At 43.9% G+C, this 12,732-nt stretch overlaps 1 protein-coding gene across 1 annotated transcript in view; it reads left to right on the top strand.

Annotated features, from left to right (window-relative positions):
* The first annotated feature begins 3,046 nt into the window (after positions 1-3,046).
* Positions 3,047-12,732, top strand: part of BMS1 (BMS1 ribosome biogenesis factor) — a 35,371-nt gene continuing 25,685 nt past the window's right edge. Inside the window, exons 1-6 of the mRNA XM_059662170.1 lie at positions 3,047-3,123; positions 4,629-4,832; positions 6,254-6,444; positions 7,720-7,799; positions 11,182-11,370; positions 12,288-12,430. Coding sequence (XP_059518153.1) covers positions 4,657-4,832; positions 6,254-6,444; positions 7,720-7,799; positions 11,182-11,370; positions 12,288-12,430 — 779 coding nt within the window. The 5' untranslated portion in view covers positions 3,047-3,123; positions 4,629-4,656. The remainder of the gene's footprint in view (positions 3,124-4,628; positions 4,833-6,253; positions 6,445-7,719; positions 7,800-11,181; positions 11,371-12,287; positions 12,431-12,732) is intronic.

Here is a 12,732-nt window from a genome sequence, read left to right as displayed (position 1 = left end):
CCAGCTTAGGAGCACCCTAATTAAGTTAATAACAATGTACATACCTATATAGTTTAAGTTTAAAAAATTTGGCTCTCAAAAGAAATTTCAATCGTTGTACTGTTGATATTTAGCTCTGATGACTTAATGAGTTTGCCGACCACTGGTGTAGGTAAATGCAGTTACTCAAATCCTCACACAACCACATCAAATTAAAATAAACTACAGAACAAGCATTATTCAGAACTGCCTGACGTCTAGCTGAATGGAAGTCCTACAACTGGGGATTTAAAGAAGCCATATTGAGACTGGTAGGAGGGGTGGAGATATGGAATGAGCTGGTCCCACGCCCACATGTGCCAGATAAAAATCAGAAGGTTTATCTTGGCTGTAGAGGACCTCCCTGAAGAGTGAGGAACCCCACCCCACACTAGATCTCCCCAGCCCAGGGTTTCAGTGGCAGGAAGAGAAAAACCCCATAACATCTGGCTTTAAAAAACAGTGGGGGTAGGTGACTGAGGGAGACGGAAGCTGAGAGGGACTGAGGCTGCTGGAGTCCCAAGCACTTTCTCTTAAAGGGCCTTTGTACTGACTCAGACTTGCTCCCTCTGAGCGCTAGCACTGGGGCAACAGCTCGAAAGGCACAAGGGACATATGGGGAGGAACTGAATTTTCCAGCATTTGGGCAAGAGCTGGAGGGGCAGCTTTCTGTCTGACAAAGTGCTGGCAGAGGCACTAGTACCCCTGACGAGCCCGAGGGGCCATATCTGAGTCTCCATCAATCTGGCTCACCCTGTTTGCCCCTCCCTGTTGATCCCCTGAGACCCCGCCCCACCCAAATTGTGGACCACCCAAGTTGTTTCCAGTGGCTTTTCTATACAAACTGCCTTTCTTAGCTCCTGTGGCGGGCTTTCCTGAAAATCTCTTAAAGGTTCACAAATTGCAGACACGCAGCATCTAGCCTTGGCATGCCTCATACCTCTCACCAAGAGGCCCCAGGCCTGGCACTAATGGCAGCCAGCCTTGGTTCCCACCTTGGACTCTCCTGGGCACCTGCAAGCCCAGCTTAAGTAGCAGCCATCTGCAGATCACTGGGCAGCTCGTGCGGGGTGGCCCAGGCAGGGCACAGGTGGTGGCTGACCTTGCACCTCCCAAGAGGCTTTAGAGTCAGTGCGCCCAGTGGACAGCTGGTCAGGTAGGAGTGGAAGAACAAACAAAGGCCATCGAGAAGGAAAACCCCAGGACTGTACTAGTAGATGGTGTTCTGAGAGCAAAGCGAACCTAAGAGAATAGGAGAGGAACCAGAGAAAATACTGACAATTCTTTCGTGAAAGTTTGCTACAAAGAAACATGGAGAAAAGGTATAGGAAATGGGGTCAAGAGGAGTTCATTTGAAGATGAAATAACTGCAGGTTGTATGATGACGGGAATACGCTAATAAAAACTGATGGTGTGGGGGAGAGAACAGACTGGCTGGAGCGACGCCCTGGAGGTAACAGGATCCAGCAGTCAGGTGCAGGATGTGTTTAGGTGGACACAGGTAGCGCATCTACAGTAAGGGGCGGGGAAGGGGGGCGGGGGCGTCTGGTGGATATGGTGGTAGAAGTCTGCAGCGGTGGGAGTCTCCACTTCCATTTTCTTAGTGAAGTAGGATGGAGGGGGAAGGAGGTGGGAAGGACTGAAGAGAGAAGAGAGGCGTGAGATCCTCATTTGGGAGAATGGCAGAGACCAAGCAATGCTGGAACTGTTGGAGGGAGGGCAGTCAGGACGGCTCTGCGTTCTCCTCTAGCCGCGTTTAGCTGCACTGCTGCAGTATGGAGACGGGGAATTGGGTTTCTCCAGGGTTCTCCTTACCAAGCAGATATGATGTGACAGGGAGATGAGGGAGTTAAAAAGGGATACAAGAAGCTCCTCCTACAGGCTGACCATGGAGTTCACGCTAGCTTACTAGGGAGGGAGAACTCACCAAGGGAGGAAGGTGGTAGGAGATGGGTTGGAGATACTGGTAGGGTTGCAGGAGTTTTGGTTTGGGGGCATTAGAGGGAATAACTTAGAAACATCGGAAGTGGTAGTCGGAGTGGGGCGCTTCAGGGGTTGCAGACCTTAGACAAGTTCTAGGGTGTGATCACGGGGGCACTGAGGCTGCGCCAAGTTAGAAGACAAGAGTGGGACACACGGAGCCAAGTGGATGCTAGGATTACCCACCTGTATACTGAAATCTCCGAGAGTATGGGGGTTAGCGTTAAAGCTACAAAATTATGAGCTCTTCACAGAGGAGGGAGTGTGTGCCCTGGCGGGCAGCCTCCCTGGCACAGCAGCGTGTAGTGATGCAGAGCGAATGCCTGTGGGCACCGAGGGAGAACTCGAGCTCGCTGTGAAGGGCATCGAGGGCAGGGGGTCTCCGTTACTAGTGTGCCTGGTTTTATGAGGCAGAACTGGGCCCTGGGGGGGGGGGGGCGCGGGGTGGCACTGGTAGGATATTGAAAAGAAAACCTCCAAGACCAGAGGGAGATAAAACTGGCATCCAGCTCACCCGGGATGGGCTTGGATGAACCCGCAGCAGTCCCTCGGGTGGAATGGGCAAACCTGTGCTAGAAGAAAGCGGCAAGAGGCTGCGTTCTCCCACGGAAAGTCCTTTCCCGGGGTCAGAGGAAGGCCGAGGCATTCCACGTGGGTTAGTCTGTTCCTGCCCTGAGTCTGCTGTTCCCGAGCAAGCGGTCGAGCCACAGCGACTCCCAACCCAGCGATACCCCACCAGGCCCGTCGGGGGTCGGCAAGGTGACGCAGGGAGACCAGAAGTGCTACTTCCTGCTTCCGTCCCGCAGCGAGGAACGGCGTCAGGCCGCACAGTCGACACGGCCTCCGGGTCGCTCGGGCGTCCGGAGAGGACGCGGCTCGGAAACCCAGGAGAGTAAATAGTTGTAGCTGAGGGCGGCGGACCCCGCGGTCGGATCCCCGGGGCGGGGCGCCTCCACTAGCCAATCACAAGTCTTCCTTGCGGCTCTCCCCGGAAAGTCGTCCCTCCGCCGGTCCCTTTCTTCGGCCCCCGCCTTGTTTCCCGCCGGAGGTGGAGTAAGTGCGTAGGCCGCCTTTCCGGTTCCGGCGTGGTCCACGCGGGGCTGAGCAGGAGCACCTGTGAGCTTGGTGAGCGCCCGGGGTTGGGGGAGGCGGCGGCGGCGGGGTCTCCGGGGCTGGGGCTCCGGGAGCTTCGCGAGCCGAGCGCACGGGAAGGCCCGTGTTCGGTCTGGCAGTCTGCCCCCGGGGAGAACCTGAGGCGCCGGGCAGGCATCTTCCGTACCTTCCGGAGACGTGCTCCTCGGTCGTTGGGGGCGTGGCTAAGGAATGCGCGTGGGGAGCCGGGACCCGGGGAGAGGGGCAGGGAGAGCTGGCGGGCGTTTCAATGCGGCATAATCCCGGCCGGTGACAGACCCGAGTCACGGCAGTTAATTCCAAAAAGTGTTTCCCCTCTCCCCACCTAACCAGCATCCCAAGAGGATAAACTTGGCATCAAGTGCATACAAGTTCGGAACCAAGATACAGTTGAGTAGAAAAAGAATGTCCTGAAACACACAGCTGTTCAGTTTCAAAGCGCTCCTAGAACCCAGCTCCCCTAACTCCCATTGGTATTTCTTGACATTATGCTGGTATGTGCGGACTTTCTCTTCCGCCGGTGAGAGGGGGGAATCGGCCTGCCCTCCTGCAGTGCAGCCCTCTGATGTGGCCCTTCCTGCCTGGCTCTGAAGACAGTGGTTTGAATTCCGCCCACTAGTCAGATCATAGCTGCAGCCATCTCCCGGCACCGTGCCTGGCACATCTTAGGCAGACGCGTATATTTATTGAATTGAAGTTATCTCAGTACCTTCATTGGATGACTTGATTGCCCCACTTCCCTTTTTTGTTACCCATGTGCTATATTGTATGCAGCCTGATTTCCTTAAAAACAACAAAACTTAATCCAGTGGTTCCCAGTTTATGAGCAATGAATTTCTGGGATGCTCAGGAGTCCTAAGGGTTTCTGCAAATCTGTGTGGTCTCCAGGCATCATCCACAACCAGTCATATCTCACACGAGTACATATTGCTATTTTTTAAGTGTATGTAGGTAATTATAATTTAAGAGTTTTACAGTATCAAACTAAAAGTAATACTGCTATCATGTTGGGGGATTATTAAAATGCTTTGATTTTTTAAATAAAATACCTTAAAATAGTTTGTTTGGAAGCCATTTTATTAGTCCAGTTGCTATTTAGAGCTGAGCTGTCCAAATATTCTAGTAAAATATGACTATTTAAATTTAGAATGGAATTAATTAAAATAAAATGTCAATTTCTCGGTTTCACTTGGTACATTGTAAGTTCATTAGCCACATGTGGCTAGTGACTACTGTGTTAAAAATAGCTATAGAATGTTTCCATCCTTGCAGAAATGGACAATGTTAATGCAGAAACTTAAGATGAATAGATAGTAATCTAAGCAGAGCTAACTAATCTAATTTATAGCAGAGCAGTGAAATTTGGCATATTAAGTAGTTCCTACCCTTCTTGGGTGAACATATCTGTGTCTTTTTTTAAAGAAATAAATTTGCTGTCTTTCCCTGGGTGCCGTGTAGATTGTAAAATGCTTCCTCCACCCCCACCTCATTCAATGTAGGTTACTTGTGAATTGGTAAAAAGTCACCATGGAGGCCAAGGACCAGAAGAAACACAGAAAGAAAAACAGCGGGCCCAAAGCTGAGAAGAAAAAGAAACGGCATTTGCAAGACCTCCAACTTGGAGATGAGGAAGATGCCCGGAAGAGAAACCCCAAAGCTTTTGCAGTCCAGTCTGCTGTGCGGATGGCTCGATCCTTTCACAGGTATGTTTAGCTAGATTCTTCTAGTGGTTCTTTCATTTTTTTCTGTAAATAATATATTTTTATTGATTTCAGAGAGGAAGGGATATCAATGATGAGATAATCATAGATCAGCTCTCTCCTGCATACTCCCCACTGGGGATGGAGCCCACAACCCTGGCATGTGTGCTGACCAGGAATCGAATTGTGACCTCCCAGTTCATAGGTTGATACTTGACCATTGAGCCACACTGGCTGGGCTCATTTTTTTCTTTTTAAACAGTTGGAGTCTCTCCAGATGATGTTTGAATTCATGAGTCTATTCAGCCCTGAAGGACATGGAGATGCATGCCATGTTTCTTTTACTAAGACATAAGAGGTCGTTCCTATGGAAGCTGCCTTGCCTCCAGTGATTATACTGATTGCCTTTTTTTGCCCAAGAAAAGCCATGAGTTTTTTAATAGAATTTGTTTGTTCTTAAACTTTAAATAATATCTCTGATAATAGGTGTGCTTGTGGGGTTTTTTTGGATGTGTTTTATATAGTTGAAATATGTAATATTAAATAACTTTATTTAATGAATCCTTATATGCCAACCAGTGTACTATAAACATTACTATTTTATTTTATTTTTTTTTTTTATTGATTTCAGAGGGAGAGGGAAGGAGGGGGGGAAAGAGAGAGAGAGAGAGAGCGAGCGAGAGAGAGAGAGAGAGAGAGAGAGAGAAACATCAATGATAAGAGGGAATCATTCATTGGCTGCCTCCTGCACACCCCCTACTGGGGATCAAGCCCACAACCTGGGCATGTGCCCTGACTGGGAATTGAGCTGTGACCTCTAGTTTATAGGTCTATGCTCAACCACTCAGCCATGCCAGCTGGGTTAAACATTATTTTTTTTTAAGTATTTTTATTGATTTCAGAGAGGAAGGGAGAGAGGTAGAAACATCAATGATGAGAGAGAAGCATTAATCAACTGCCTCCTTTACACCCCCCACTGGGGATGGAACCCACAACCCAGGCATGTGCCCTGACCAGGAATGGAACCAGTGACCTTCTGGTTCAACCATTGAGCCATACTGGCCGGGCTAAACATTAGTGAATTATATTCTTCCAGTAAAGGAGCCAAATTTAACTCTATAGCCTCTGCTCTTATTCATTATGATATACTGCCTCTATGTTTGCTCTTTTTTTTCTCTTTAAACTACTGTAATCAGCTAATAAAGCAATCAGATTTAAGGTTAGTATAGTTTTCAACCTTCTGTACTGTTGAAGCCCATCTGTTTTTATATTTACTGAAGTGGTTATTTGGATTGGAGCCAGGAGTTAACAAGTTAATTATACCTGTGTATTGTCTGTTCTGCTCTCTTTAAAATCTTTACATATGGGGGTACTGCCTTTTATATTTTGAAAATGAGTTTATTTATTCATTTTTTAACAACTAGGACTCAGGATTTGAAGACAAAAAAGCACCATATCCCAGTGGTTGATCGAACTCCACTGGAGCCTCCGCCAGTAGTGGTGGTGGTGATGGGGCCTCCGAAAGTCGGCAAGAGCACTTTGATTCAGTGCCTCATTCGGAACTTCACCAGGCAGAAGCTCACAGAGATCAGAGGCCCTGTAACAATTGTGTCAGGTAGGCGGGTGCGACCCCAGACTGTCATGGCAGGTGTTGTCGTCTGAGAAGCATGCATGTCCTTGTTGAACTTTTTTTTTTACCGGTAAATGCGAAATTAACATGGTCACTTCATATTACCTCTTACAAGTTTTACTAAGTTGGCTGTAACTTCAGAAAAAGATAAGTTCCTAGAGGTAGTAATGCTGCAGGTGTATACCTTATTCTGACTGCAGTGTGCGTTTGCTAGGGATGCTCCTCCGAAAGGCGTGGCTGGCCTGGGCAGGCTGGCTTGGTCCTGGTGAGCACCTTCATTTAACAGATAGCAAGTACTTCCCATTCTTGTGGAGGTAAGGGAGTTTTCCTCTTTCCTGTGAGGTTTATCTGCTTTGGAAGATGGTGACCTTTCTAAATTTGAGGGAAGATGAAACAAATTCCCAGAATGACAGTGGTAGAGCCTGAACTTTCTCATTTAGCAATAATAGGCACGGGTCCACTTCTATCTGGATTTTTTTTTTTTAAATAAATGTACAGTTGGCTTTTTGTATCCCTAGGTTTCACATCCGCAGAGTCAAGCAACTGTGGATCAAAAAGTATTTTTTCATCCGTGGTTGGGAATCTGCATATGCGAAGGCCAACTCTGCATTGTCATGAGCCATTTTATGTAAGGGAGTTGAGCCCCTTTGGCTTTTGATATCCACAGGGGTCCTGGAACCAACCCCTGTGTTCACCAAGGGACGACTCAAGTTTTGGGGGAGTCAAAGATGATATGCAATTTTCTACTGCACAAGGGTTGGCGTCCCTAACCCCCTAATTGTTCAAAGGACAACTATAGTTGGACTGAAGCTTACCTTTAAGACATTTTTGTTATGGTGATGACTTCTTTAGACCTATTTTAGAAGTAATGATTGTTCACAAACATTCTGTTGTAGTAGGTTTGAGGATTTTTTTAGCTTTAGTGGGAACACGGGAAGCTTTGTTAGAGGTAGAAGCGCTGGCCACTACTGAACAGCAGGATCAGGGTCATCATGAAATCCACTTGTCTGCCCATTCTAGTCGGAATTTTACCTGTTTGAGCACTTTATTCATATGAGTAGTCTTGTGATATTTTAAAATTAGAGAACGTAGCAAGAAAACCAAGATGAAATAGATTTTATTAATTTTCTCCTATAAAAATGAATTTCTGGCATACTCCTATAAGTGTATATGGTGCTTTACTTAATGCAGTTAAAAATGTTAATTAACGTTAATGGATATATATTTTTTAAAGTACAGTTTTCATCTTTTCACTTATAGGTAAAAAGCGCAGACTCACCATTATTGAATGTGGATGTGACATTAACATGATGATTGACCTGGCTAAAGTAGCAGATTTGGTAAGTTAAGTGTGGGCAGTGGTTTTCTGATGGGGACTTAGAGCAATGTGATGGGTTATTTATCCCATGTTGAAGGGAAGAAAGGATTATAATTATTAAGGAAGTGATGAGTGTTATGAGGGATGCAGTAGATGTATTTGATGATGATGGTCATAATAATTTTTGTTATAGTAAAAATGGAATGTGCACAATGAAATGTATTCTAAAATCTAAAAGTAAATCACAGGACAAAGAAAACCTTTAACCAACATAGCTAATAAAAGCTCATTAAAATATATATACACACACACATATATATATATATGCATGTGTGTGTGTGTGTGTATATATATATATACATATATATATATATGCATAAGTATGTACATGAAACAGTAGTAACGGTCCATTTCTTGGACCCTTAGTGGGCATTGTGCTAACAGCTTTCTACAAGTTTAGCTCATCTAATCCCCTAGTATGCCCTAGAGGTAAATAGGTATTATCTCCAATTGTGATGGAATCAAGATTCCCAGAAATTAAATGATTTGTCAGAGGGTGGGAACTCTACTCTTAGCTGGTGCCAGAACCTCTGTCCTAAATGATTATGATAAAATAAATATGTGGATTGCCCATGAGAAGTTGTCAGAGTTGAAAATAAAAAATCTCTACAGTATTCAGCATGTGGAAATTGTGCAGCCTCGATTGCATTTACAGAGATGTTACTGTGCAAAAATAAAGCCAAAAAGAAAAAAATTAAGCCATATTGATTAGAAAATTTGGGGTAATAATTTCCTTGGTGTTTGGGGGTTCTTTTTATTCAACTTTCTGGATAGCTGTTTGGTGAAAGAGCTACAGATTTTATTCTTTGGCCCAGGAAATCCTCTAAAATAAAAAATAATTTAATATGATGTTATGGCTATCCCATTTTAATATCAGAAAGCTAAATACTATTCAAATTTTCAATAAAAATGTTATTGTCAACACAAAATAGTATAAACTTATTAAATCTTACATATGTGAAATGATTGAAAGCTTAGTGTATGAGTCATTAGTTTCTCTTTCATGTAAAATATTCCAAGCCCTAATTTTATTTAATTTTTTAAAATATATTTTTATTGATTTCAGAGAGGGAGTGAGAGATAGAAACCTGTGATGAGAGAGAATAATTGACCAGCACACCTCACATTGGGGATGGAACCCATAACCTGGGCATGTTCCCTGACCAGGAATTGAACCGTGACCTCCTGGTTCACAGGTCGATGCTCAACCACTGAACCATGCCAGCCAGGCCCAAGTCCTAATTTTAAAAGCATATACATATTAAGAAGCCTTTTGTATACATTTTTTTAAGGTTTAAAAAGGAACACATCAATTTGGTAAAATATTCAAACTGTACTACAGGGTGCAAACAATGTTTGTCTTCTGTTTCCTTGCTTCTCTAAGTTTTCCTCAAAGCAGCATCCTTCCAGATATGTCTATACCTACACATATAACCCTTTTGAAGCTCACGGTGTTTATTATACTCAGGTGCTCTGTTTTTTTTCACTTAGCATTTCTTGGAGGTAAATAAGCTCAACCTTACTAAGTATTCCATTGTGTGTACTATATATATTTAACCTGGCTTTTGTTGATTGCTCTGCTCTGGGTTGTTATAAAGCCTTCTAAGTCACAGCAGGCATACATAATACACAGATTTGTGTTTGCATGCACATGTGTGTGCACTGGAGGAGGAATGCAGGTTTCATTTATCTTCAGTTGGGAAAGGTTGTAACTAAGACAAAGATTGTGTTTGCCACCAGTTTTTCTGATCATACAACTGATTGCTTGCCCCTTGTCACTCCATGTTGTCAAATGGGATATGGGGATACCACCGCCAGCCCGCTCCCCTTCAGCCTGCTCCAGTGTCTTGGACAGCTCTGTGTGCTCAGCCTATGCTCTGCAGCAGCAGCTATACTTTCTCACAAGGCTCAGCAGCCCGCCTTCATGTAGTTTGTGGTTCAGGATTAAGAATGTTCCATAATTTAATCAGATAAGTTTTTCTGTATTTAAAAATTATTATATTTTAAAAATGTTTTTATTGATTTTCAGAGGAAAGGATGGGGAGAGAGCCAGAAACATCAATGATGACACAGAATTATCTATCGGTCGCCTCTTGTATGCCCCCTACTGGGGATTGAGGCCGCCACTGGGCATGTGCCCCAATCGGGAATCAAACTGACCTCCTGGTTCATGGGTTGACACTCAACTACTGAGCCACACTGACAGGGCTAAAAATTATTTCTAATTATCTATAAAAAGATGAAGACAGAGATGTAATATCTTAAAACTAGAAGTCTCTAGTAATCAACTCTGAAATTATTTGAAGGGTCATAAATTTTAAAAATTGTTCTTATCTGCTTGTCTTTTATAGATTACCATTTATAATTTTATTATCTTTGACTCCATTCTAAACTGGTAGCCTTCTTTTTTTAGTTTCTGAGCAATTACATGTTACAAATTAAGATAGAGCTTTTCTACTACATTCTTCCCAGCAAAAGACTTGTTTTCCATCTGAGAAAATTGAAACAAAAATATTTGGTTTTCTCTACATTTTTTATATTTTTCATTATCATTTTCTCCCATTTTTTGGATGTCAAAGATTTGGCTTCTTTGTTAGAGAGACCTGTTATTGGCTTAAAAACACCTTGCCAAACAGTTTATTTCTTGAAGTAAGAACTTTTTCAGATAAGGGCTAAAGTAGATACAGCCTTTTCTGAGTTATTTCTCAGACATCAAAATTCCTGAAGTGGAAGTTTATATCTTGGTGGATATTGTCTTATGTTTACCTTTTAGAGCAAATCAAAAGATGTGTTTGTTTTTTTCTCTATCATGGTTATTCCTAAATAATCATTTGATTTAGTCTAGATCAGGAGTTGCGGAGTTGCACATTTTCAGTAAAGGGCCAGATAGGCTTTGTGGGTTATAGTTTCTGTTGCAATGACTTAACTTTGCAGTTGTAGCTTAAAAGCAGGTGTAGAGCCCTGGCCCTGCTCAGTGGTTAGAGCGTAGGCCCACAGACCAAAGGGTCTTGAGTTCGATTCCTGGTCAAAGGCACGTACCTTGGTTGCAGGTTCCCCAGCCCCAGTAGGGGCGCGTGTGGAAGGCAACCAGTCAGTGTGTCTCCATGTTGATGTTTCTCTCTCTCTCTCCCTCCTCCCACTCTCTCTAGAAATCAATGGAGGGAGTATCTTTGGGTTACAGTTAAAAAAAAAATTATAGGCAATACATAAATGAATTAACGTGGCTGTATTCCAGTAAAACTTTAGTTGTGAAATAGGTGCTGGCTGGGATTTGGCCCATAGGCCTTAGTTTTCTGATGGTCTGTTTTGGGTCGTTTCCTTGAGAAATTGTCTTCTTTTTTTAGGTTCTGATGCTCATAGATGCCAGCTTCGGGTTTGAAATGGAAACATTTGAGTTTCTAAACATCTGTCAAGTACACGGCTTTCCTAAAATTATGGGCGTTCTCACTCACCTCGATTCCTTCAAGTATAATAAGCAACTGAAGAAGGCGAAGAAGCGATTGAAGCACAGGTTCTGGACAGAGGTCTACCCGGTAGGTGGAGAGTTAGTTATTGAGTACCAGCCCTGTAACCCTTTAGAAGTGGGCTGCGTGAGTGGGAGATCTTAACAGGCATCTGTACGGGACTCGCCTCCTGTATGTCTGTGGATAGCCCCTGGCATGCTTCTCGAGGTAGTCTTTATTCTGGACAGACTCTTAGTGTGTCTCATTTGTCTCTGTCCCTCAGCACCAGGCAGTGTCTGGTTCTAAGTCAGCGGTTCTCAACCTGTGGGTCGTGACCCCTTTGGGGGTTGAATGACCCTTTCACAGGGGTCGCCTAAGACCATCGGAAAACATATATAATTACATTTTTTTTGTGATTAATCACCATGCTTTAATTATGTTCAATTTGTAACAATGAAAATACATCCTGCATATCAGGTATTTACATGACGATTCATAACAGTAGCCAAATTACAGTTATGAAGTAGCAACGAAAATAATTTTATGGTTGGGGGTCACCACAACATGAGGAACTGTATTAAAGGGTTGCGGCATTAGGAAGGTTGAGAACCACTGTTCTAAGTGGTTTGGATTTGTGACTTAATAGAGTGTCCAAAGGTTCTCGTAGTGACAGGGCCAAGAACAAGTGCACACATACTGCCCCTTCTCCCTCCCTCACACTGATGTGGCCCATTGGTCTCAGGATGTTTTGTGCCCAGGAGCCTCACTGCAGTACTCCAGACAGGTGCCACTGCTGGACTGCAGAGCAGTTTTGAAAGTAAATGTATTTGCAGTTCTGTCCTTACGAAGCCCTAACAAGATGGTTTCTGAGAGGCTGGGGAGGTTCCGGAAGCATTGGCACCGGAGTCTCGCTTTCTTAGCCTTGCTGCTTATTTAGAAGCCTTTATTTTAGTGCACTATCGACAGGAATTTAGTTGAAATTTAATTTCTTTTTTCTTTATGTTTAGGGTGCCAAGCTGTTCTACCTTTCTGGAATGGTACATGGAGAATATCAAAACCAAGAAATTCACAACCTGGGCCGTTTTATTACAGTTATGAAGTTTAGGCCTCTGACATGGCAGACATCTCACCCTTATATCCTGGCAGACAGGTAAAAAGTGAACGTCATTTTTTCTTCCTTGCCCAGATATTTCAAAGTGAAGGAGGTCAGAAAAAGAACAGTAATAGAGCTTATTTTGTGTTTCTTTGTGAATAGTGGAGGGAGAAATGTGGTTGATGGAAATTATCTACTTATTTTTGTATCATTACATAAACATGCTGTGGCTTTGGGAATAAAGTATGAAATGTTTAGAAAAGTGTGGGGATTTTGAAGCATTTAAGGCTGTAGGATGTGGCTCCATCCTGCTTTTCCAACCTTAAGTTGGTGCTCCAGTCACTCAGCTGTGTCCTGTG

Source organism: Myotis daubentonii, chromosome 13 (genome assembly GCF_963259705.1).
Source record: "Myotis daubentonii chromosome 13, mMyoDau2.1, whole genome shotgun sequence".
NCBI lineage: Eukaryota > Metazoa > Chordata > Mammalia > Chiroptera > Vespertilionidae > Myotis > Myotis daubentonii.
The sequence above is the reverse complement of the archived record's forward strand: the minus strand, read 5'-3'. Positions and strand labels throughout refer to the sequence as shown.